This window comes from Oryctolagus cuniculus, chromosome 1 (assembly GCF_051225735.1).
Source record: "Oryctolagus cuniculus isolate XC-2025 breed Fujian yellow rabbit chromosome 1, ASM5122573v1, whole genome shotgun sequence".
Lineage (NCBI taxonomy): Eukaryota > Metazoa > Chordata > Mammalia > Lagomorpha > Leporidae > Oryctolagus > Oryctolagus cuniculus.
In genome coordinates this window covers 215,208,189-215,232,089 of record NC_142867.1, presented here as the reverse complement: position 1 = coordinate 215,232,089, position 23,901 = coordinate 215,208,189, and the positions used below count along the sequence as shown (strand labels likewise).

Below are 23,901 nucleotides of genomic sequence, written 5' to 3'. Positions count from 1 at the left end.
TTAAAGCATTGAATGTTTATGTGGCCATTTTCTCATTTTGCATTATATAGATACTTTTACTGATAGATGAAAAAACTGAGGGTCAGAGAAGTTAAATAATTTGCTTTATTTCACATGACTAACAGTGGGGTTTACAAATATATTTCCAAAATTCAACTGTTTTCTGCTAGGTACTGCCTCTAGTCATGGTTAAGTGTGTTCTTTATATTATGTATGAACGTGAATTCAGTACACAAAAGGTCAATTAAGGAAAATCTTTTGAGGGTAGACAACAGGATGACTTGGGAAACAAAAGTTTTCCTGCATGTTTTGTTTTCACTTGATGTACATCCCACCCCCCCCCTTTTTTTTTTTCCTATTTTGAAGTGTAGCAGCTTTATCAGATTTGATGATTTCTAGAGTCATGTACTAATATTAATGCTTCTTGCAGATTATAAAACCAATGTAATAATTGGATTTAAGAAATTCTTAATAAAAAGTTACAAATACTGAACACAAATCTACAATGCAATTACTACTAAGGAACTTTTTCCTGCTATATAAAATTAGACTCATTTGAAAGAAAATTTTTAAAATATTTTAAAAATAAATAGGAATATGAAGAAAAAAGTATAAACTCAATATACAAACTTTTATAATTGATGAAACTAAAATTGTACTGTGTTTTGTCTGTTGTAAGGGATTTTTGATTTCCTTACTGTCAATTTGATAAGGCACATTAGACTTAACCAGAATATTCTGTAGCATAGCTGATACTTTGTGAGTAAATTGGGCAAAGGAGAGAGAAATGAAAGTTTGAGATTTCTGCTGATGTGTCATTAGTATACATTTCCTATTTTAAGGAAAAAGACTTGTCATGTAGAATTCTTCTTTATAGCTAGTTTTGTATATTCAGACTCATCAGAATAGCTAAAAATTTAAACGTGACCATATACCAAGAACCAACACATGCACTGGTGGTAGGAGCATCATGAGTGTAACCAACCAATTTGGAAACATCTACTGATGCATACTGCATGACCAAGCACTTTTAGTCCTGGCTTATATAAAACATGAAGAGAGATCTTCTATCTGTTGTCTCACTCCTCAAATGGCCACAATGGCTAGGGTTGGTACGACCCAAAGCTGTAGCCTGGAGCTCCATCTGGGAATCTCAGGTTGGTGGCAGGAGCCCAGAGTACAGGGGCCATCTTCTGCTTTCCCAGGTGCATTAGCAGGGAGCTAGATTGGAAGTAGAGCAGCTGCAGTTTGAACCAGTGCTGTGATAGGGGATGCTGATGTTGAAGGTGGCAGCTTATCTCACTGCACCACAATGCCAGCCCCTGGAGTCCCATCCTGCCTATGCCACTTGCTGGCTCTGTATCCTTGGCCAGGTTACTTTACTTTCCTGAAACTATGCTTGCTCTTCTGTAACTTGGGAATTATGACACACCTCACGGTGGTTGTGAGAATACAGTACAAAATGCTGGGCACAAGTGCAGAGTACAATGAAACTACTTGGTAAGTGATGATTATTGTATTACTGTTTTGTCATTCATTTAACAAACATTGGTTAAAGATTTGTTTTTATTCTTAAACACAGTTCACCTATTTCACTGTTGCTCTAAATTCCTTTGAAATTTTGCTGTCACTATTAAGCATCCCTACAGCTTTCTTAAATGCTTGCTCTGATGCTAGAGTACACATTTCAGAAGTGGTGGAGGATAGCATAGTTCTGGCTCTCCAGGATAACTATCTTTAATTCTTGAGTCTTTCTTAGTTGAGGTTTTCTGAAAATCTGTTCTCAGTGCTCAGTTTACTCTCTTAGTGGATAGTCTCTCCATTCGTAAGCCATTCATGTCTTAAGCCCCTTTATCTCTGCTCCCACCCATGGGAACCATTGACTTGTCAATTCTTATTTCTGCTCTTTTCCTTTCCTTTGGAAGAGGAAGCTTGTTATTTCATACTTACATTTAGTAGGATCAGATGATGTTCAGAATAAACTAAAAATACATAGGCAGTTTGCTAGAATTTTTTGTTAATCCAGACCCTGGTTTTTTTTTTTTTTTTTTTTTTTTTTTTTAAATACATACTTAGAATATGTGCTAGAAAGACTTCCCATTCATTGGCTTACTCCGCAGATGCTTGCAGTGGCCAGGGCTGGGCCAGGAGCTGGGAACTCATTCTAGTTCTCATAAGTAGATGGCAGGAACCTAGTTACCTGAGCCATCAACACTGTCTCCCAGGGCCTGCATTAAAGGAAGCTGAAATTAGAGTTGAACCCAGGTACTGTAGTATGGGATGTAAACTTCTTAACTGTTGGGCTAAATGCTTGCCTCTAAATGCTGCTTTTATGACATCTTATCACTCTGGACTTAGCATCAGATGCAGTGTGCTGTGTTCTCTTAGACCCCTCAGTTGATCCTCTGTGAGATTCATGTAGTCTCTAAGGCTCAGTGTTCCTATCTTTTATTTTCCATGGAGTTGTCCTTGATCTGGCAGCGAATACTTCTGTAAATCCACAGTATCTTGAACCTTTTTGTGGTTCTGATGGTGTTGCAGTCAGTTGTTTTCTGGGGGACTGTGCTGCAGTTTAGGCCCAACTTGGATCTCAACTTTTTTTTTTTTTTTTTTTTTTTTTTTAAGATATATTATTTATTTTAAAGTCAGAGAGAGAGAGATCTCTTTCATCAGCTGCTTCGCTCCTCAGATAGTTTCAATGGCTAGGGCTGGGCCAGGCTGAAGCCAGGAGCCAAGAGCTTCTTTCAGGTCTCCCATGTGGGTATTAGGGATCTAAGCACTTGAGGCATCTTCTTCTGCTCTTCCCAGGTCATTAACAGGGAGCTGAATTGGAAGTGGACCATCTGGGACTCGAACCAGTGCCCATATGGGGTGCTGGTGTTGCTAGCCCCTGAATCTCAACTTTAACCATAAGACATTGTAAAAATAAATTTACTAGTAAAACCCTGGTGCATGGATTCTTGGGTGGTGGCATTTTGGAACAAGGCTCTGATATCGTGTACTCTCTTGCTGGGATGTTGTATTTATGTCCTTTAAAAGAACAAAATATCTACTTACAAAAATAAGTAATATCTGAGAGATGAATTTGTCTTAGGATATGATGGGTAACATCAATTTCTGTCTCTGTATTTAGGTAATGGAACTGCTAGTCCACCTGAATAAGCGTATAAAAAGCCGCCCCAAAATACAACTCCCAGTAGAAACACTGTTGGTTCAGTACCAGGATCCTGCCGCAGTTTCCTTTGTCACAGTGAGTATTATGTTGGATCATGTTTTTAAAATGATTTTATCTTTCATTTAAAAAAAATTGTATTTCATTTATTTGAAAGTCAGCAACAGATAAAGATTGGGCCAGCCAAAGTGAATCAGAATCTTCCATGTGGGTGGCAGGGACCCAAGTACATGAGCCATCATCTGCTGTCTCCCAGAGAGCACATTAGCAGGAAACTAGAATCAGGAGTGAAGCTGGTGATGGAACTCGGGCATTCTTTTTTTTTTTTTTTTTTTTTTTTAAGATAAATTTAACTTATTTGAAAGACAGATTGACACACAGAGAGACAGAGATCTTCCTTCTGCTGATTCGTTCCCCAAATGAGCACAATGGATGGAGCTGGACCAGGGTGAGATAGCAGCCAGGAACTCTGGGTCTCCCATGTGGGTGATAGCATGCCAAGCAGTCAGACTGTCATCTGCTGCTTTTCCCAGGCACATTAGCAGGGAGTTGGATGGGAAGTGGAGCATCTGGGACTTGAACTGTGCTCTGATATGGGATGCTGCATCTCCGACAGTGACTACCCACTGAGCCACAATGCCAGCCCCATCAGGCACTCTTTTCTGGGGTGCAGGTGTCTGAAGTGGTGTCTTAGCCATGAGGCCAAATGTCTATCTTGGAACATGTTTTGACTTATAGTACGTTTTCTTTCTGAAAACATCTGACCTTCAGTCGTATCTCATCAGTGTATTGGCAAGTTTTTGTGGCACAGCAGGTAAAGCTGCCACCTGCAACTCTGGCTGCTCTACTTTTGATCTAGCTCCCCGTTAATGGCCTGGGAAAAGCAGCAGAAGACGGCCCAACTGTTTGGGTTCCTGCCACCCACGTGGGAGACCCGGATGAAGCTCCTGGCTTTGGCCTGTCCCAGAACTAGCTGTTGTGGCCATCTGAGTAGTGAACCAGTGGATGGAAGATCTCTCTCTCTCTCTCTCTCTCTCTCTCTCTCTCTGTAACTCTGAGTTTAAAGTAAATACACAAATCTTAAAAAGATACACTGTTTTTGCAATTCGGAGAAGAGACTGCTTTAAAGAAAATGGTAGGAATGGTGTAATCAGTGGCAGTTTACGTTGGGCAAAGGGATGATGGCAATATGACTTGGAGATCTGTTGATATATAATAAAGAATGATTTGATTACTTGTAAGAGATTATATGATTTGATTATGAATAGAGAGGAAGAATTATGTTGCATAGATATGAACAAAGGATAATAGAAGAATAAAGGAATAAAATGGCAAGAAGAGGTGTGAAGGCTTGAATTAAAACTGTTTCTTGGGCTGGTGCCATGGTGTGATAGGCTAAGCCTCCGCCAGCAGTGCCGGCATCCCATATAGGCACTGGTTCATGTCCTGGCTGCCCCCTTCTGATCTATCTCTTTGCTATGGCCTGGGAAAGCAGCAGAAGATGGCCCAAGTCTTTGGGTCCCTCTGTATGGGAGACCCAGAACAAACTCCCGGCTCTTGGCTTCGGACTGGCCCAGTTCTGGCCGTTGCAACCATCTGTGGAGTGAACTAGCAGATGGAAGACCTTTCTCTCTGTCTTTCCCTCTTTGGTCTCTAACTCTGCGTCTCAAATAAAATCTTTAAAAAAAAAATCAAAACCAAAAACCCTCTGTATGTATTCAGAAGGATAATCCTTTGAAATAAATTTGAAGATGCAATAAATCTCTTTTCCTGATGGGTCCTGGTATTGAGGCCCAGTCTATGAATCTGAACATCAGGAGGCACAGACATTTTGGAGCCACTTACTTACTGGTCCAGACATTTCATCTGTGACCATTCTGGATACACAGCTCCATCATACATGTTTCCGTCAGTAGGCAGGTAGAAAACCACATGCCAATGAAAATGCCAGATAGAATGTCTTTAAATAAATAAGCTTATGGAGCTTGTTAGTATTAGTGGAGAATCCTTGGAAGAGCAAATTTTTATCTTACGGGTAAATCCAGATAATGTCTCTATGGATTTGCTTAAAATGTGACATTCACGTACATTATAGTGGTTCAAACACCCATAGCACCCAGCTTCCCTTGTTTTTTCATCCATTGGTGATGCAGTATCATAGGTTATTTTAGTAATTGATCAGTTGGGAAGTGACTAACCAGTGCTTAGGATTTGCTAGCATATGGTCTTCTAGCTTGTAAAGATTAACACAGCAAACTGGGAGATCTGATGCCAGTGTGCTGTCCAGGCTTAGAAGACTTAAATGATCATTTTTCCTCCTCGGTGATTAGTAGTAGTATATGACTCCAGGTCATGTTTCCTCACATGATACCCACCTTAAGCATTTGGAGTACTTGGGACTGGAATTCTTCCTCTGAGATTTAGTAGTTGGTGAAACTGTGATAAACTTGCGGAAAGAGGATGATTCATATTTGTGATTGTTTTTGTTGTAACTCTAACTCCCTAGGTTATTGACCACATGTTTTTGTTGAAATCACAGAATATTTCCTTCAGGCTCACATACTTTTCTCTTGTTGTATTAGAATTTTACTATAATTTATGTTAAGATGGGCTATCCTCGCTTACCAGTGGAGAAGCAATGTGAACTGGCCCCCACGCTTCTTACTGCCATGGAAGGGAAGCCTCAGCCCCAGCAGGATAGGTATGGTTTCCTCAGCTACCTTACTGCTCTCCTGCAGACACAGCTGCTTCGCAAATGCAGAGCCGTACATTTGCTTTCGCTTGGGCAAATGGGCAGGCTTGAGCTCTTTCAGCTGGTAAATAATTCAGCTTTCTATGCAACTTCAGAGTCACTGATTCATTAATACTATTACAGAATTTCTTCATATGAATATCGAAAAATGAGCTGAACGAACAACCATTTCTAAATTGAATGTGTTTTTCGCTTGGTTATTGTGAAGCAGTTAAGTTTTTATGATTGCAAAAATGATAGTTGAAATCCTTTGCAACAGAACATTTCCATATTGGAGAACATAAAGCTGCAGGACAGTTTTCTGGAGGATCAGAGCCTGTTTGTGTTGGTATGGGGATTGGAGAGGTGGCCGGCTTTACATAGCATCGTTTGTTTCTGGCCTTATCCCCAAGTTCTGGGTGTGAGTCCTGTCGTAGAATCATTATGAAGAGTGCAAAATTGTGGAAGAAAGATGGATTTTAATAATACTTTCAGTTCACTTTTTACAGCATATTTATGTTAAGAGAAAAACTGGGCCGACGCCGCGGCTCACTAGGCTAATCCTCCGCCTTGCGGCGCCGGCACACCAGGTTCTAGTCCTGGTCGGGGTGCCGGATTCTGTCCCGGTTGCCCCTCTTCCAGGCCAGCTCTCTGCTGTGGCCAGGGAGTGCAGTGGAGGATGGCCCAAGTCCTTGGGCCCTGCACCCCATGGGAGACCAGGATAAGTACCTGGCTCCTGCCATCGGATCAGCGTGGTGCGCCGGCCGCAGTGGCCATTGGAGGGTGAACCAATGGCAAAGGAAGACCTTTCTCTCTGTCTCTCTCACTGTCCACTCTGCCTGTCAAAAACAAAACAAAACGAAAGAAAAAAAAACTATACCACACCACAGTTTTTAAGTTTAATTTATAAGTTAAAAACTTTACAAACACTGTTTGAAATTGTTTTCATGTGTTTTAAGATATCAAAAAATGTTACTGAAAGAAGGAATTATTGAAGCTATGTTACTTAAATTTACACGTGGAATTTTTACTATTCAAAATATTGATAGTTTAACTTTTACTTTTTTAAGATTTAGAAAAACGTCATTTTAATTGTATGCAAAAGAAAAAATTTATTGAAAGGGAATGCTGTTAGTTGAACTTTGTCTAAGATCCATTATTAAATCTCTTCAGATGTTAAGCTTGGATCCAGTTTAGATACATTTTTTCCAGACGTTTTTAGTGATGAGCTAGATTGGCTAAATGCCAGTTGTCACTCAGTGCATAATGAGCTCTCAAAAACAAAGGGATCTACCGTGTCCCTAGATTAGGGCTTTGGACCTTAGTGTAGTGTTGAAAATGAATGACTCACTGCCAGTGAGTGTTTTGTGATTTTTGTTCTGTCATTTGGATGTATAAAAACTTTTGTTTTTTAAGTAGTTGCAATAAATGTAATTGTTTTTTCAGCTTAATGCATCTTTTAATACCAACCCTTTTTCACATGAAATACCCTGTTGAATCGTCAAAATCAGCTTCTCCGTTTAATCTTGCTGAGAAACCAAAGACTGTGCAGCTGCTTTTGGACTTCATGCTAGATGTCCTTCTGATGCCTTATGGGTGAGTTGAAAGATAAAGACGGAACCATGTGTCCTTGTCTTGACCGCTCTTTAGATGTGGAGTCAAGTGCTGTTTCAAAGGAGTCAGCTCTCACTTGTAAATGGATGCATCTCAGAATTTCTGCTGTGGATCCGCCTTCTAAATTCCTACTTCCCTGGTTATTTTCCGTATGGATGCCCAGCTGCTCTGGCAATTTCAGACTCGGCTGTCCATGCTGAAAGCTGTCTTTTCACATAAAAATAGTTTTACTTCTTTTTTTTAAACTAAATTTTAAAGTAATCACAGGTTATTAAAACTATAGTAGTATAACATTCTTAACCATTTGTTTGACAAAGTATAAGATAGAGTTTTACAAAACTATATTTGCAGCGATACTGATTCAGGTATTTCTTTTTCTTTTTTTAAAATTTAGCTCCTACCTGTAAGAGAGAACATGTAGTATTTTTCGATGTATTCTGTATATTAATCCTTTTTCAGATAGTTTTGCTTTTGTTTGTGCTTTGGGGGTTTTGTCCCAAGAATTTGTCCCTACGCCAATGTCTTGGAGTGTTTCTCCTGTTTTCTTCCAGTAACTTTATTGTCTCAGGTCCTAAATTTGAGTTGATTTTTATAGATAAAGTAAGAGGTATGGATCTAATTTCATTCTTCTACATAGATACATCCAGTTTTTCCACTGTACGGTCTGAGCACTTTTATCAGAAATCAGTTGGCTGTATTTACGTGAATTAATTTTTGGGCTCTCTGTCCTTTTCCATTGTTCCGTGCAGTGGTTTTTATGCTGGTACCATGCCGTTTCAATTTCTATAGCTTTGTAGTATGCTTTCAAGTCAGGTGTTAATGATGCCTCCAGCTTGATTTTTCTTATTCAGGATCACCTTGGCTATTCTGGGTCTTTTGTGATTCTATATGAATTGCAGAATTTTTTTTGTAATTCTCTATTGAATAGCATTGGAATTTTGATAGGGATTCCATAGAATCTGTGGATTGCTTTAGGTAGTATAGACTTTTTTTTTTTTTTAATGATTTGTTCATTTTTTTGAAAGGTAGGGTTACAGAGAGAGGGAGAGACTCAAAGAGACAGATCTTCCATCTGCTGGTTCACTCCCCAAGTGGCCACAACGGCCAGAACTGTGCCAGGCTGAAGCCAGGAGCCTCTTCTGGGTCTCCTACGTTGGTGAAGGGGCCCAAGCACTTTGGATTATCCTCCACTGTTTCCCAGGTGCATTAGAAGGGCACTGGTTCAGATGTGAAGCAGCTGGGACTCAAACAACCCCATGGGATGCTGGCACTGTGGATGGTGGCTTAATCAGCTATGTCACAGCACTGGTCCCTCCTGATTTTTTTAAAACACAGATTTTACCAGATCTCACCAAAATCCCTGGGTTCTCATTTTCCAATATGTGTCTTTGCCTTTTTATCAAACTTTTTTATTTTTTAAAGATTTATTTCTTTAGAAAGTCAGAGTTAGGTCTTCAGTCTGCTGGTTTACTCACCAGATGGCTGCAAAGGACAGCGCTGGGCCAGGCTGATGCCAGAAGCCAGGAGCTTCACCTTGGCCTCCCATGTGGTTGGCAGGGATCCAAACACTGGGGCCATCGTCTGTTGCATTTTTCAGGTGCATTAGCAGGGAGCTCTTTCCAAAGTGAAGCAGCTTGGGCATACTGTTGTCCATAGGGGATTCCGGTGTCGCAGATGGTGGCTTCACTCACTGTGCCACAGTGCTGGCCCCAGCCTTTATCTTTCAAGAGAATGCAATTCCCTCTGCTTAGAGTGCTTCCCTATCAAAAAGAAATACAGAAATACCAAAAGACAACAACAAAAAAACTGCTTTGAGAAAGCACCTCAGACTTACTTAGGTAGAAACTCTATTTCTGACATAAAATTTCTTGCCCTGGGCAGATAGAATTTTACTGTTTTCTATGTCCTTATAACATTGAAATCTTAGCTCTACGGCTACTTTGTGTGTTTATTGCATTACTGACATTTCTGTTGTCTGATGGATTTTGAACCTCTTGTAGACAATACCTATTTTATTTAGCTTTTGTCCTTGGCATAGGGCCCGGGTTGTGATCTGTTTCTAGCCTGCTCACTTTGTCCTCTGCCAGAATAGTTTTTTTTGAAATTCTCCTTTCATCAGGTTTCTTGCCTGATAACCAGTTCATGATAAGCTCTATATACAAGGCTCCAAATTATCTGCTCTGCAGTCCACAAATAAGAGAGTTCATTCTTATGCTTCCTTTCTCTTACAGTTTGCTTTCCTCGGTCTGTCTAGTTTGGGGGCTTTTGAATGCTGTATTCACTCCTACTACTTCGGTCATATAATTTCTTACATCCCTGTGATTTCTTTGCTTCTGATGCCATGGCAGATGCTGTTGTATGTATTGTGTTGTCTCAGCTTGCTCCAGATGGCACATCCCAGACTTAGACCTTGTATTTCTTTTTTTCTTAAAAGATTTATTTATTTGAAAGAGTTAGAGAGACAGAGAGACAAAGAGACAAAGAGATCTTCCATGCGCTGGTTCACTTCCCAGATGGCTGCAATGGCTGGGACTGGGCCAAACTGAAGCCAGGAGCCAGGAACTTCTTCCAGATCTCTCACATGGGTGCAGGGGCCAAAGCACCTGGGCCATCCTCTCCACTGCTTTCCCAGGCACATTAGCAGGGTGCTGGATCGGGAAGAGAGCAGCGGAGACTGAAACTGGCTCCTATTTGGGGTGCCGGCTTTGCAAGTGGTGGCTTAACCTGCTTTGCCACCATGCCGGACCCCGCCTTATATTTCTTGTATTTAGGTTGATGTTTTGTAATGTTAGCTGTTCAGTACTTAGTAATCAAGTTAATGCCATTAATCTTCATATTTCTTAGAAATAAATGGAGGCTTCCTTTTACATATGTTAAATCAGGCAGCTAGCATTGCCAGGTGATTGGCTTTGGGAATTATGAGAGTACTTTGAAGATTTCATGGAAAATGGGAGTGAGTATTTAGCTTAGTGGTTCGGACACTCAGGTAGTACTTGGGTTCAATCCCAGCTCTGACTAAGGTAGATCTGGGGACAGTGGTGACAGCTCAGATAATTGGGTTCCTGCCACCCATATAGGAGACCTGGGTTGAGTGCCCAGCCCCTGGCTTTAGCCCTAGCCCAACCCTGTCCATTGTGGGTGTTTGGAAAGTGAACTGATAGATGGGAGCATTTCACTTTCTCCTTCTCTCCCTGTACTTCTCTCTCTCTCATTCTCTCCCCTTCCCTCATTCTTTCTTTCTCTCTCTGTTCTCTCAAATTAAAAAAAAAAAAAAACTTGAAAAATTGAGGTAGAAGATAAGATTATTTTGGTGCATTGTTTGAAATTCATAGTTTTTTTCATACTGCATATTTTCCATTAAATTTTTGAAGACTCCAGGTAAACCTTGAATTCCAGATTTAAGAACATAATCCACTGATTCCTCACATTTTTCTTACCAGTGAGCACTTACCTTATTATAGATAAATATTAAAGTGGTTCTTCAGTAGGTTTTTTTAAAAAAAGATATTTTTTTAAAGATTTATTTATTTACTTGAAAGAATTACGCAGAGAGAGGAGAGGGAGAGAGAGAGAGAGGTCTTCCATCCGATGGTTCACTCTCCAGTTGACCGCAATGACCGGAGCTGCACCGATCCGAAGCCAGGAGTAGGGGCTTCTTCCGGGTCTCCCACGTGGTTGCAGGGGCTGGGCCATCTTCTACAGCCTTCCCAGACCATCAGCAGAGAGCTGGATAGGAAGTGGAGCAGCCAGGACTCGAACCGGTGCCCATATGGGATGCCGGCACTGCAGGTGGCGGCTTTACCCACTACGCCACAGCGCTGGCCCCGAAAATAGATAAATTTAAGAAAATAGATAAATTGAATGAATATGGGATGTAAGTAATATAGAATAATTCATATGCTATCTGGTTCTGAGTGTTTTCTTTAACTTGTATCATAGTGAGTATTTTAATAATCAGTATGATAATAAAATTTTCAGGATAGGATTTTAGAGTTTGAAAGGATTTGAATTTATGTAAAAATTTGATTTTGTACATGAGAAAATACCAATTTAATCGGATCAATATGAATTCATTGGAATTTTAATTTATACTTGATGCTAAAAAGGAAATGATAAATCAGTAATGAGGTTCTACAAAGGACTTTTGAATATGTAGTGGGAAAAGCTAATTCTCTTGTGACTTTTTCTCCTTGGTCTCCTTTTGATTTTTTTATTTTGGGGACATTATGTGCTTGTGTGGTTTAAAAGTTCCAGGTGTGTGTGTAGGGGGGACAGGGCTGTGGTACAATGGGTTACGCTACCATTTGCAGTGCTGGTATCCTGTGTGGGTGCCGGTTCAAATCCCAGCTGCTCTACTTCGGATCCAGCTCTCTGTTGATGTGCCTGGGAAAGCAGAAGAAGATTGCCAAAGTGCCTGGGCCCCTGTGCCCATGTGGGAAACCCAGAAGAAGCTCCTGGGCCCGGTTCCAGCCATTGTAGCCATTTGGGGAGTGAACCAGCAGATTGGAGACCTCTCTCTGTGCCTTTCTCTGTAACTCTGCCTTTCAAATAAAATTTTTTAAAAGAAAGTTCCAGTGGGTTTTCTATTATAAAGAGTTCAAGAAGAATTGAATTACATCTTAGTAGAGATGAGAATGGTCATAACAGTGTGCTCTTGGGTATAGAGTGTTGGGTCCTCACCACTTGTCCCAGTCAGCAAACGTTTCTCTGTATTTGTCAGTTGTCAGTTAAAAGCTCAGAATGTGGTAGGTCCATGGTGGCTCTCACAGGGCAATGGTTTATCGATTAAGGGTGAACAAAATGTTTTTCTTCATTGCTGGTAACTGTTGTAATTTGTTTATAACCACATTGAGTGATATATTCTTCTGGTTAATTTTAGAAGATGTAGGTTCTTATTTAACCTTGAATTTTTCTTTATGATGAAATTTTTATTTCAAATATTTATTTTTCTAGAAAAATACTGCAGGAGGACAGTGTATGATTGAATTTTATGTGTAAATGCAGTTGCTCTTGTAGAGAGTTAAAGATGTATTTCCTTTCCAGATACGTGTTAAATGAATCCCAGAGCCGCCAAAATTCATCTTCTGCACAGGGTTCTTCTTCAAATAGTGGGGGAGGTGCTGGAATTCCACAGCCTCCCCCAGGAATGAGCTTTTATGCAGCTAAGCGAGTTATTGGTGATAACCCCTGGACACCTGAACAGTTGGAACAGGTATGTGACACTGTTTGCTCTTGATCCTGTACACGTGCCCCTGTGCAGTCCATGGAAGCATGTGCAACGTAATTCCAGTGTATCTGGCTCTGTAGTCAAGTACTCTGTTGGCAAGGAGCAGTTGATGTAATGTGCTCGTCTTCTGTCAGTTACTTGTTAGAGCCCCAGGGAAAGGGAGGAGTGGGAAGTGCTCTGTAGTTTCTCTGGGATTGCTTATGTATTTCAAGTATAAAACACAACCTCCTTGTAAATTGAGTATATTTAACTTCTGTTGTCTTAGTTTTCAGTTATAGGTTTGATAGTCACCTAGCTCCTTGGGTGCAGTAAAAGTGAAAATGTGGGGGAAAAGCATGACCCCCTTTTATATTTCTTCCTGGGAATTTAAAAATTGGCATTAAGCATTTTATTCTGGATTTAAACAGGACACAGATGTTCTCTGAGCAGCTTTTAAAAATGACTGGTGCTCTACACACAGAAGGTGCCTCAGTGTGTCTGTGTCATCAGGCACCTCAGGGAAGAACAGATGAGATCAGTATGTAATTATTTTGGAATTCAAGCAACATGGGTTAGTCCTCTAATCCTTCCTTCATCTCTCCATGGCAGTTTAAATGGTTTGATCCTTTTCTTTTTGGGAATGTAAGTGACCGTTGATCAAAAGAATGTTCCCAGGAGAGGGAAAAAAAGACGAGTGGGACATTCTTGCTACCTACAAATTGGTAGAATGTTTTATTCACTAAGAGGTATGGTTGATTAGCTTTACCTCTTCATGTTTTATAGGTCTTTATTTTTTTTTCCTCTTTAAACTATGATGCAAGTAAGAAAGGTAAATAGTAACAGAAGCTACTCTTTATTGAGTGTGATCTGTGTGACAGGCACTGTACATTATCTCATTTAATCCTCACAGCTTCCCAATGGGGTATAGAAGTTTGTTCCTTCTATTTTCTAAAAGGCACTGCTGTTTTGAGATTCATCCAGGTCAATGTTCTAGGACCAGGCTTTTTTTTTTTTTTTTTGACAGGCAGAGTGGACAGTGAGAGAGACAGAGAGAAAGGTCTTCATTTGCCATTGGTTCACCCTCAATGGTCGCCGCAGCCGGCGCACCGCACTGATCCGAAGGCAGGAGCCAGGTGCTTCTCCTTGTCTCCCATGGGGTGCAGGGCCCAAGCACCTGGGCCATCCTCCACTGCACTCCCGGGCCACAGCAGAGAGCTGGCCTGGAAGAGGGGCAACCAGGACAGAATCCAGCGCCCTGACCGGGACTAGAACCCGGTGTGCCGGCGCCGCAAGGTGGAGGATTAGCCTAGTGAGCCGCGGCGCCGGCCAAGGACCAGGCTTTGAACCTAGGACTGTCTGAGGGCGGGATCTGTAATTGCTAGAGAAGAGTAGTTAATACTGAATTGTAACTTTACTTTGGTCATTATTTGCTAATTGTAAGGGCCTCTGTACGTGTTAGTTTCATAGTCTAGTTAAAATGAATAGTTTAGTTTCAAGATTGAAAGCTGTTTTTTTTTTATTTTTTTTTCTAAGATTTGTTTATTTATTTGAAAGGCAGAGTTACAGAGAAAGAGAGGCAGAGACAGAGAAATCTCTATCTGCTGGTTCACTCTGAAACTGGCTGCAGCGACTGGAGCTGGGCTGATCTGAAGTCAGGAGCCAGGAGCTGCTTCTGGGTCTCCCTTGTGGTTGCAGGGGCCCAAGCTCTTGGTCCATCTTTTGCTGCTTCTCCCCAGCGCATAAGCAGGGAGCTGGATGGGAAGTGTAGAGCAGCCGGGGCTGGAACCGGCCTGCGTGTGGGATGCCAGTGCCACAGGTGGTGGCTTTACCTGCTGTGCCACAAGGCCAGTACCTCTTAATTTTTAAATATGTCTTGTTTTATACTTTTTTCTTCCAAGTAAAGCAGTTTTTGTTTCTAATTAAAAGCTTAATGGTAATGATTCAAATAGTCAAGAGTGGTATAAAGATTAAAAATCATGTTGTCCTAGTTTATCATTCATCTATAAGTTGTTCTCTGTGTGTAATAGTTTTACATAATGCATTTTTACTTATATATCATTTGTAGCTTTTTCCCATTTAACTAGTACTTCAGGTTTTGAGGAAATGTCCTCCTTTTTTAAATGTTTATAAAAAATTTAGTTACATGTAATATATTTAACCAAGGCTTCTAATGAGGGTCTTCTGTGTAATTTTCAACCTTTTTAATAATATCTGTGTATTCAACTTGTGTAATTGTCCTTTTCGTGGCTTATGTAAATGTGTGAGTCTTTTTCAATTTTTTTTTTTTTTTGACAGGCAGAGTTAGAGAGAGACAGAGAGAAAGGTCTTCCTTCCGTTGGTTCACCGCCCCCCCCCCCCCCCCCCACAAATGGCCGCTATGGCCGGCGTGCTGCGCCGATCCGAAGCCAGGAGCCAGGTGCCTCCTCCTGGTCTCCCATGCGGGTGCAGGGCCCAAACACTTGGGCCATCCTCCACTGCCCTCCCGGGCCACAGCAGAGAGCTGGACTGGAAGAGGAGCAACCGGGACAGAACCGGCGCCCCAACCGGGACTAGAACCCGGTGTGCCAGCGCTGCAGGCGGAGGGTTAGCCTAGTGAGCCGCGGCGCCGGCCTTCTGTTGTTGTTTTTAATATAGTAAGTTGTGTTGAGCAGGAGAGGGAAGGCAGGCCTTTATATGATCTGTTATGCCTTTTTAAATTGCACCTTTCTTATTTAGTAATTGTCAACTTTATTATTCCTAATTAATATATTTCAGAACTGTGATGTAACTGATTAAGATGCAGATATTGTTTTTCTTTTCAGGTGTATTATCCTCATTAGAGTAGCTTGTAGTGAAATTTGTAACCTCTGCCTTTTGCATAAAGATAAACTGGTTCTCTCTTGGTCTTTGCTTCATTTCAGCTGGTTAGATTGAATACTGTTTGATTGGAATTTCACTTGCCTTGTGTAGAGTACACTTGAAATCATACTCTTTGTTTTTAATATCTAAGAATAAAGAGGGCAATAATTTCAACGTTAATGGTAGAGTGAAACTCCATGGAATATGAGTATAAAAATCCTTGGTGCAACCTTATTTTTTTTTTTTCTTTTAAGATTTTTATTTATTTATCTGAGAGGTAGAGTTACAGATAGTGAGAGGGAGAGACAGAGAGGTCTTCCTTCTACTTGTTCATTCCCTAAATGGCTGCAACAACTGTGCCGATCTGAAGCCAGGAGCCAGGAGCTTCTTCCAGGTCTCCCACGCGGGTGCAGGGGCCCAAGCACTTGGGCCATCTTCCACTGCTTTCCCAGGCCATAGGAGAGAGCTGGATTGGAAGAGGAGCAGCCAGGACTAGAACCGGTGTCCATGTGGGATGCTGGTACCACAGGCAGAGGATTAGCCTACTATGCCACAGTGCTAGCCCCAGTGCAGCCTTATTCTTACTGTACTACCCTGGAGGCCCTGGAGTCAGACTTCAAGCCTTCATCATTCAGGAGGCTGTCTAACTCCGTATCATAATAGTTTTGGATCAGAGAGACCTGGGTTTGAATCCTGCCTTCATCACTTAGTGTGTGCCTTCATCATTTAAGTCTCTGTTTCCTCATCTGAAAAATGGGTATGATAATACCTATATCATAGACTGTGAGGGTTAAATGAAATAACAAACATGAATGGTTATTCCAGTCCCTGGCACATTGTAAGCCTCAATAGGAGCTGCTGCTGCTGTTACTATGAATGCTTGGTTTTTGACCACACTGATGTGTTAAACAGCACATTTAGACTGTACTTTGTTTCCCTGACCATTCTTTTTCCTTCCCTTCATTTATCAACAGTGCAAATTGGGCATAGTGAAATTTATAGAAGCCGAACAGGTGCCTGAACTTGAAGCTGTTCTCCACCTGGTCATTGCTTCTAGTGACACACGCCACAGTGTGGCAACAGCAGCGGATCTGGAATTGAAAAGCAAGCAAAGGTAACTGCTTTCCAGTTAAGCTTTCACAGTTGAAGGGGCCGGGTTTCTAACAGCTTACAGCTTACCCAGCCGTGTTTGTACATTTAGGACCTTCTGTAACAACGAGATACTCCATTTAGAAGTTTAGGAAATGTACCTAGTTTGACATATATAAAGTTGATAACAGATTTCTGTGTAAGCTGAGGAAGAAAAACTGTTGGCAAATGCGGTTCAAAGCTGGAATAGGTTAGGAATGTCATCATAAGAAATGAGACTTTGGTTAGGTAAATGTATTTAAAAAACTGATGTTTAGAAAAATGTCTCACTGAAGAAGTTAATCATTTTTGATTCTTCCTTTGCGATTTTAAATTGTTTTAAGATTGCTTTTAATAGATATGTATATATTGTGGTTAATATAAAATTAGATTTGTAAAAAGAGTTACTGAATAGATTCACATAGGATCAAAAAAATCAGTTAACAGACATGTAGAAAATATTCTATATAAGATATGAAAACAGTGAAAGATAAAACACTGGGATACTAATTTGTATCCATTGGTAAATTGTGTAAGTAGTTGACTAATTGATTTACATCTCTGGTGAAACTGCTATTCCTGGACCCTGTTGATTGGTATTATAAATTGAAATAATTTTTGGAAAGCAGTTTGCAGTAAATAATGAAATAAAAATATTTGTAGTCTTTTACTTAAGTCTCTTTGGGAAGGGTGGGAGTTGGGGTGCAGCAGGTGTTGTGCTGCTTTGGATACTTGCGTCTCCTGAGTGCCTTTTTGAGTCCTGGCTACTCAGCTTCTGATCCAGCTGCCTGCTGGAAGGTAGAGGATGAAGGCTGATGGCCCAAGTAGTTGGATCCCTGCCACCCGATTGGGAGACCCTGGTGGAGTTCTAGGCTCCTGGGTTCAGCCTGGCTCAACCCTGCTGTTGTGGGCATTTGGAGAGGTAAGCCAGGGGATGGAAGAGCTCTTTCTGTCTTTCTTTCTCTCTCTCTCATTCTGCCTTTCAAATAAATAAATAGATAAATAAATAAATCTTTAAAAATAAATCTGGTAATTTACCCTGAAGAAATCCTTTGATAGAAAAAAAGATTTTATTTAGGAAATGTTATATATTTATTCATTATATCGTTTCTTAAAATTGTTAAAAGGTGGAAAGAAATTCAGTTTTCCACGATGGAGATATAGTTAAGTAAGTTACTGTATATATCATTACAGAATGCTATCTGTTACAATAATTAAAAAATGGTATAACAGCATATAAATTGCCACTAAGTAGTAGCAAATGAATAAAGCAGAATATATAAAATGTGCCAATTGTAAATTTTATCAATGATGTGTGAAGATTGACGAGTAACATAAAAATTTTGATTAAAACAGTCAAATCATGGAGTAGTTCTAATTCATTTCAGTGCTTATATATAACATGCTAGAAAACTGTGAAATATGGATAAAACCTCAATGCTTTGTAGAGCTTGCAGGTTTTGCAGTTTTCCTTTGTAAGAAAACTGAAATGAGTAAGTGTAACAGAATAAGGAAGTTAACCTCATGGTCTCTCAGTTTGCTTGCTGAAATGTGTGTGTGTGTGTGTGTGTGTGTGTGGGAGGGCGAGGTGGGGCAGTGGTAGGGGTGGTGGGGAATGCCTGCCTCTGGGGAGCATGTGAGGTGGCGTGCTGGAGAAGGGTGTTTAGTCATGGACTTCACTGTGGTCATGCCTCTTGCTGATTGTATGATTTTGGAAGACTTGGCTTAACCTTGCCATGCCTTAGACTCTGTAAAATAACAGTTGGGCTGGATTCTATTCAGCATTCCTCCCAAGCCTAAATTCTTTCAGGATGTTTGTAATTGAGTATTTCTGACATCACTTTCAAGGTTTTTGGTTTTGGTTTTGGTTTTAGATGTATTTATTTATTTGAAAGGCAGAGTGACAGAGAGGAAGAGACAGAGAAAGAGATCTTCCATCCACAGGTTCACTCCTGTAATGGCTGCTGCATCAGGGCTGGGCCATGCTGAAGCCAAGGACCAGGAACTTCATCTGGGTCTCCCATGGGGGTAACAGGGGACCAAGTACCTGGGCCACTCCCACTGCCTTCCCAGGTACACGAAGCTAATAGGAAGCTAGATCAGAAGCAGAGCAGCTGAGACTCGAACTTGTATCCCAATATGGGATACCAGTGTTGCAAGCAACTACTTAACCCAATGTACCACGACCCTGGCCTCTCAAAAAAAAAAAAAAAACCACACACACACACACACACAAAAATCTTTTAAATTAAACTACTTATTATATTTGAATTGGCCCCATTCTTTATGCCTTTTAATGGGTTTGATTGTGGACAATACAAAATGTGGTGTTTAAGTGTTTTAATTAATTTTGGTATTGTGTGTTAAAATAAATGTCTGCCGTGACATTGTTAATAGATAAAGAGCAAGTTATGTAGATATTATTCCATTTTGTCAAAGAAAAATCCCAAAATATCTCTTTAGGAGAGCCACCTATTGATCTTTTACTTGCTGCCATACCTTCTTCCTATTTTACACATATAAGAAATACAGACAAGGATACACTGAAGTTAGTGGTTGATCTGTTGAAAAGGAGTAGGGATATGGTGCAGGTGCAAGGACTTTTATTTTCCATATTATTTCTGAGTTTTCACAATGATATAATCAGAAGATGAAAACTAGTAAGATGGGAAGAGGAAAAATAGAAGGAACAGCGAAAATTGTCCTTACTAGTGAGCTACTAGTAAGGTTTTAGCTTGTTTTACCAGATTGTGTGTGTAGTTTGTTAAAAATCTCTAATCCTGAAGAATTAATAGAAGGGAAACAATGGAACTTGCAAGTTAGTTGGTGGCAATAAGGTAAAAAGATGTAGGTATTTAAAACAAAAGTGTAGAAAGTCTTTAAGGATAGTGGGATTATGGCTATCCAAAAAAAAAAAAAAAAAAAGGGCAGATAAATTGTTAAAGAAGAGATGGATAAGAAAAGCATTCACAGCAGTATTATAAATTGTGTTTGCACACATACAGCATAGCCCGAAAGCAGAACTAATGTCAAAGGGCAGAGAGAAGAATGTATGGCAAAACCTCACCAGTCAAGTGGAAATGAAGGATTGCATTACTAGTGGGGTTTGTTTGGATGGGGGCTGCTCTGGAGCAGGGGTGCCAATCATTAGTCATCTTCTATCCAAGTCACCTCATTGAAGGGCCCAGATAAGACTAAGTCTTAGTGACTAATGGCAGTTTGACTGCTCTGTTCAGCTGGGTGCTAAAACTGCAAGCATGTGCTGGTAGATAAGAAGAGGGGGGGATGCTGGGAAGGACAGTAACACAATATCAGAGAATAGGGTTGCAAGCTTCCTAGGGTGTGGCTTTAATGGGTAAAAAGCAGTGTGTGTGTGTGTGTGTGTGTGTGTGTGTGTGTGAGAGAGAGAGAGAGAGAGAGAGAGAGAGAGAGAGAGAGAGAGAGAGACTTTCCTCATCACTTTTGAGTTTTCCAGTGGTTAAACAGAAAGCTCTGCTAGAGTTGCTCCCAGGGCATTGGCCCTGAGAACCCATCTGTTAAGGAACACAGTCCTGTTTTCTTAGGCAGTACCAGATTGGACCATTGGATATAATACTCTATTAAACTGGGTCAGGATAAGTGATTTGAATATTTGTTGTTTAAAAAGTCCCTTCTGTTCTGCGGTATCAATTGCCTGTTTCGTTTGTGTGCTTCTAACATTTTCCTTTTGTTACAAATATTGGGTCTATGATTTCTTTTGAAATCATTGAAGTGGGAGGAAAAAAAAATTTTTAACCTGTTTCAAAACCTTCCATAGCTTAATTGATTGGAATAATCCTGCCATCGTTAATAAGATGTACAAGGTGTACCTTGGAGATATTCCACTGAAGACAAAAGAGGTAGGTTGTTTTGATTTATTCTCATGTCAAAATAAAAAACATTTTTTTCATATGAATGTATATATGTTTTCTCTGCATTGTTTTGATTCAAGGTGCATCAAAAGTCTATGAAATAGTAGTTTTAATACAGTACCAATCTAGGTAAATTTAACAAGATCTGGAGTTTTCAGTTTAGGTGTTTAAATAATGCTGCACTGTCCAGTTTAGGTATTAGTAAACTTTTTAAATTAATATTTTAGGCTTTGCTGAGGCTGTATCTAATCAATATTCAACTCTTCTTTAATGTGGAAGAACCATAGATAGTCTGTAACTAAATGACTGTGGCTGTGTTCCAGTAAAATTGTGGAAATTGAATTTTCATGTGTTAGAAAATATTATTTCATGATTTTTTCCCCCAACCATTTAAATATATATAAGCAATTCTTAACTCACAGGCCTTAGCAAGGACAGATGGTAGGCCAGATTTGGCCCATTGGCTAAATTTAGTTCCTGACCCCTAGTCTAGAATCTAGAGGGAAAAGATGGGTTCTTTTTGAAAACTGGAAGTGAGATGTTTGCTTAATAACCTAAGTTCTGTTTTAGTTTACTCTGTTTAATAATATCCCAAATCTTTAAACAATAGATAGTTGTTTTAAAAATCACCTATCTCCATTCAGATTTAATTGGTGTAGCAGAAGGAATGATGAGACCACAATGAAGACTTCTGGATTCAGTCCATGAGTAGCTGCGCATGAATGTATTGGGAGCAGGGGTTGGCTGATTACAAAACTTCTCTGGGCCTCACTGACAGGCTGAATCAGAGCAGTGGTTCTCAGGATGTGGGACATGGACCTTTTTGGGGTCACAGAGCTTTTTAGGGATCTGAGAAGGCAAGATTGTTTCACCTGTTTCCTGTGTTGTTATTTGCACTGATTGTATGGAAGCAGTGGTTAGGTGTACATGCTAGGGTCCTACCACAAATCAAAGCCATGCCACTAAATGATTCTAGGAGCCATTCTGTTCTTTACTGTCTTGTGCTCATGGCACCAAAAAAAATTTTTTTTGGCTGTAGTTAAGAATATTTTTATGTTTTTGTTTGTTTGTTTAAACAAACAAAAATTAACACAGAGAGAGAGACAAAGACAGAGACTGAAATCTTCTATCTGCTGGTTCACTTCCCAAATGGCCACAGTGGCTGGCGCCAGGCCAGTCTGACTGAAGCCAGAAGCCAGGAGCTTCCTCTGGGACCCCAGGGTGGGTGAAGGGGCCCAAGCACCAGTGCCGTCTTCTGCTGCTTTCCCAGGCGCATTAGCAAGAATAAGAATATCTTTGAAATAATAAAAGTATTTTACGTGAATAAACAGACAAACCACAGTGACTTGACAGCTTATCAGTGTTTAATGGATTTTTTTTTCTGATGAGATCAATGGTGATGTAAACACTTTTTTTTTTTTTGGTGTTTATTTAAACATTATACATTGTTTCCAGATGACCAGTGATTTTTTTTTTAATTTATTTTTTGTTTTTTATTTATTTGAAAGAGGAGAGAGAGAGAGAGAGAGAGAGAAAGAGAGAACTTCCATCTACTAGTTCACTCCCCAAATGACCACAACGGCTGGGGCTGGGCCAGGCCAAAGCCTTTTCTGGGTCTCCCATGTCCGTGCAGGGGCCTAAGCACTTGAGCCATCTTCTCTCAGGTGCATTAACAGGGAACTGGATTGGAAGTGGAACAACCGGGTCTTGAACTGGCATGCCAGTGTTGAACATGAGATGCCAGTGTTGCAGGTGGAGGCTCAACTTGCTATGCTACAACGCTAGCCCCAACCAACTAGTGATGTTCTAACAGTAAACAGGGACCACTGAAAATGCAAGGTGGACTTGTGGAATTTAGTATATTAGAATATGCACATATTCATGGGATGTGGCTTAAACTCCAAATTAGGGCTAACCTTGAACAAATTGTCAACTTTGGGTGTAGTATCAAGGAAGAATATCTACAGTTGCCTGAAAAGGCCAAAGTTATCCCTAATTTTCTAACTACATATCTGTGCAAGCTGAGTTTTAGTCACATACTTCAACCAGGACAACTTATCACAGCGGACTGAATATGGAAGGAGATAGAAGAATCCAGCTGTCTTCTAGTAAGATCATATTTGTTGAAGAGATTGGTAGAAAATGTAGAATGGTTTTATTGCCTCCATGCAGTGTTTTGTTTTGGCAAGTATATTTATTTTATAAAAATGTGTCATTTATGAAACAGTTTATTAAAGTTATGAGTGAGTATAAAATTTTCAGTTATAATTTAATATATTGATAAGTTATGCTGATAAAAATAAGAGTTTTTTTGACTCTTCAGTAATTTTTAAGGGTGGAGAACTCTCATGATTTTTTTCAGTAAAAAATAATTTGAAGTGTTTTAATCGAATGTATTTTCCATAGGGAGCAGTTTTGAAGCCAGAGCTGAAAAGGGACCCAGTCAGTACAAGAGTCAAGTTAAAGATTGTCCCCCATCTCCTTCGTTCTAGACAAGCAGCCGAAACGTTCCCTGCTAATATTCAGGTAATTTCTTTCCAAAGAAAAATGGCCTCTTTGTGACTTTCATGGCTATTTAAATAGAGAAGGAGCTGAGTTAATGGATATATATTAAGTAGGTGATGTAAATAAAAAGATTAATGAAGGTTTTTTTTTTTGTTTTGCTTACCTTAAATTTAGCTGTAGAAATTATTTTTTAAAGTTTATTATAGCATATACTATATTGTGTGAATGGTTTCTATTCACCTTAACTGTATAGTTCCTTTCAAACTATTTTTTTTGGGAATGTGTGACTTTTCTCCAAAAATGGCACCACTAGGAACTTAGGCACTTAAGTGAAAATTGATTTACCCTTATCTGAAACCCCACATGAAGGTAGGGGCCAAATCCTCTGGCTTTTCTCTTAAAGTTTTCATCTCTTGCCTAATGCTGATACAGATTGAGACTGTTAGTTTTGATTTTGGTCATTGTCTCCCATGTCTCCCTCCCCCTAGTTCTGCCCACATCCAGCCCATCTTCTCTGTTGACACAAGAATTATCTACAGTTGCAAATCCTTGTACTTTCTGTTGGTGAAGGATGCAAGGTCTTTTGCAAAAGATTTTTTTTTTTTTTTGACAGAGACAGAGAGAATGGTCTTCCTTTTTCCGTTGGTTCACCCCCCAAGTGGCCGCTATGGCCGGCGTGTTGTGGCTGGTGTGCTGTGCCGATCCGAAGCTAGGAGCCAGGTGCTTCCTCCTGGTCTTCCATGTGGATGCAGGGCCCAAAGATCTGGGCCATCCTCCACTGCCTTCCAGGGCCACAGCAGAGCTGGACTAGAAGAGG

The 23,901-nt window shown here is 40.2% G+C and overlaps 1 protein-coding gene across 9 annotated transcripts in view; it reads left to right on the top strand.

The window, feature by feature from the left end:
• Window positions 1-23,901, top strand: part of ECPAS (Ecm29 proteasome adaptor and scaffold) — a 114,871-nt gene that overhangs the window by 25,501 nt on the left and 65,469 nt on the right. For 6 of the 9 annotated variants that reach the window (XM_089301608.1, XM_070055536.2, XM_070055535.2 and 3 more), the window contains 7 exons: window positions 3,134-3,250; window positions 5,755-5,873; window positions 7,350-7,499; window positions 12,561-12,729; window positions 16,536-16,675; window positions 20,486-20,567; window positions 22,986-23,105. In XM_089301608.1, the coding sequence (XP_089157734.1) occupies window positions 3,134-3,250; window positions 5,755-5,873; window positions 7,350-7,499; window positions 12,561-12,729; window positions 16,536-16,675; window positions 20,486-20,567; window positions 22,986-23,105 (897 nt within the window). The remainder of the gene's footprint in view (window positions 1-3,133; window positions 3,251-5,754; window positions 5,874-7,349; window positions 7,500-12,560; window positions 12,730-16,535; window positions 16,676-20,485; window positions 20,568-22,985; window positions 23,106-23,901) is intronic. The other 3 variants (XM_089301626.1, XM_089301624.1, XM_089301620.1) reach the window with 1 other exon arrangement.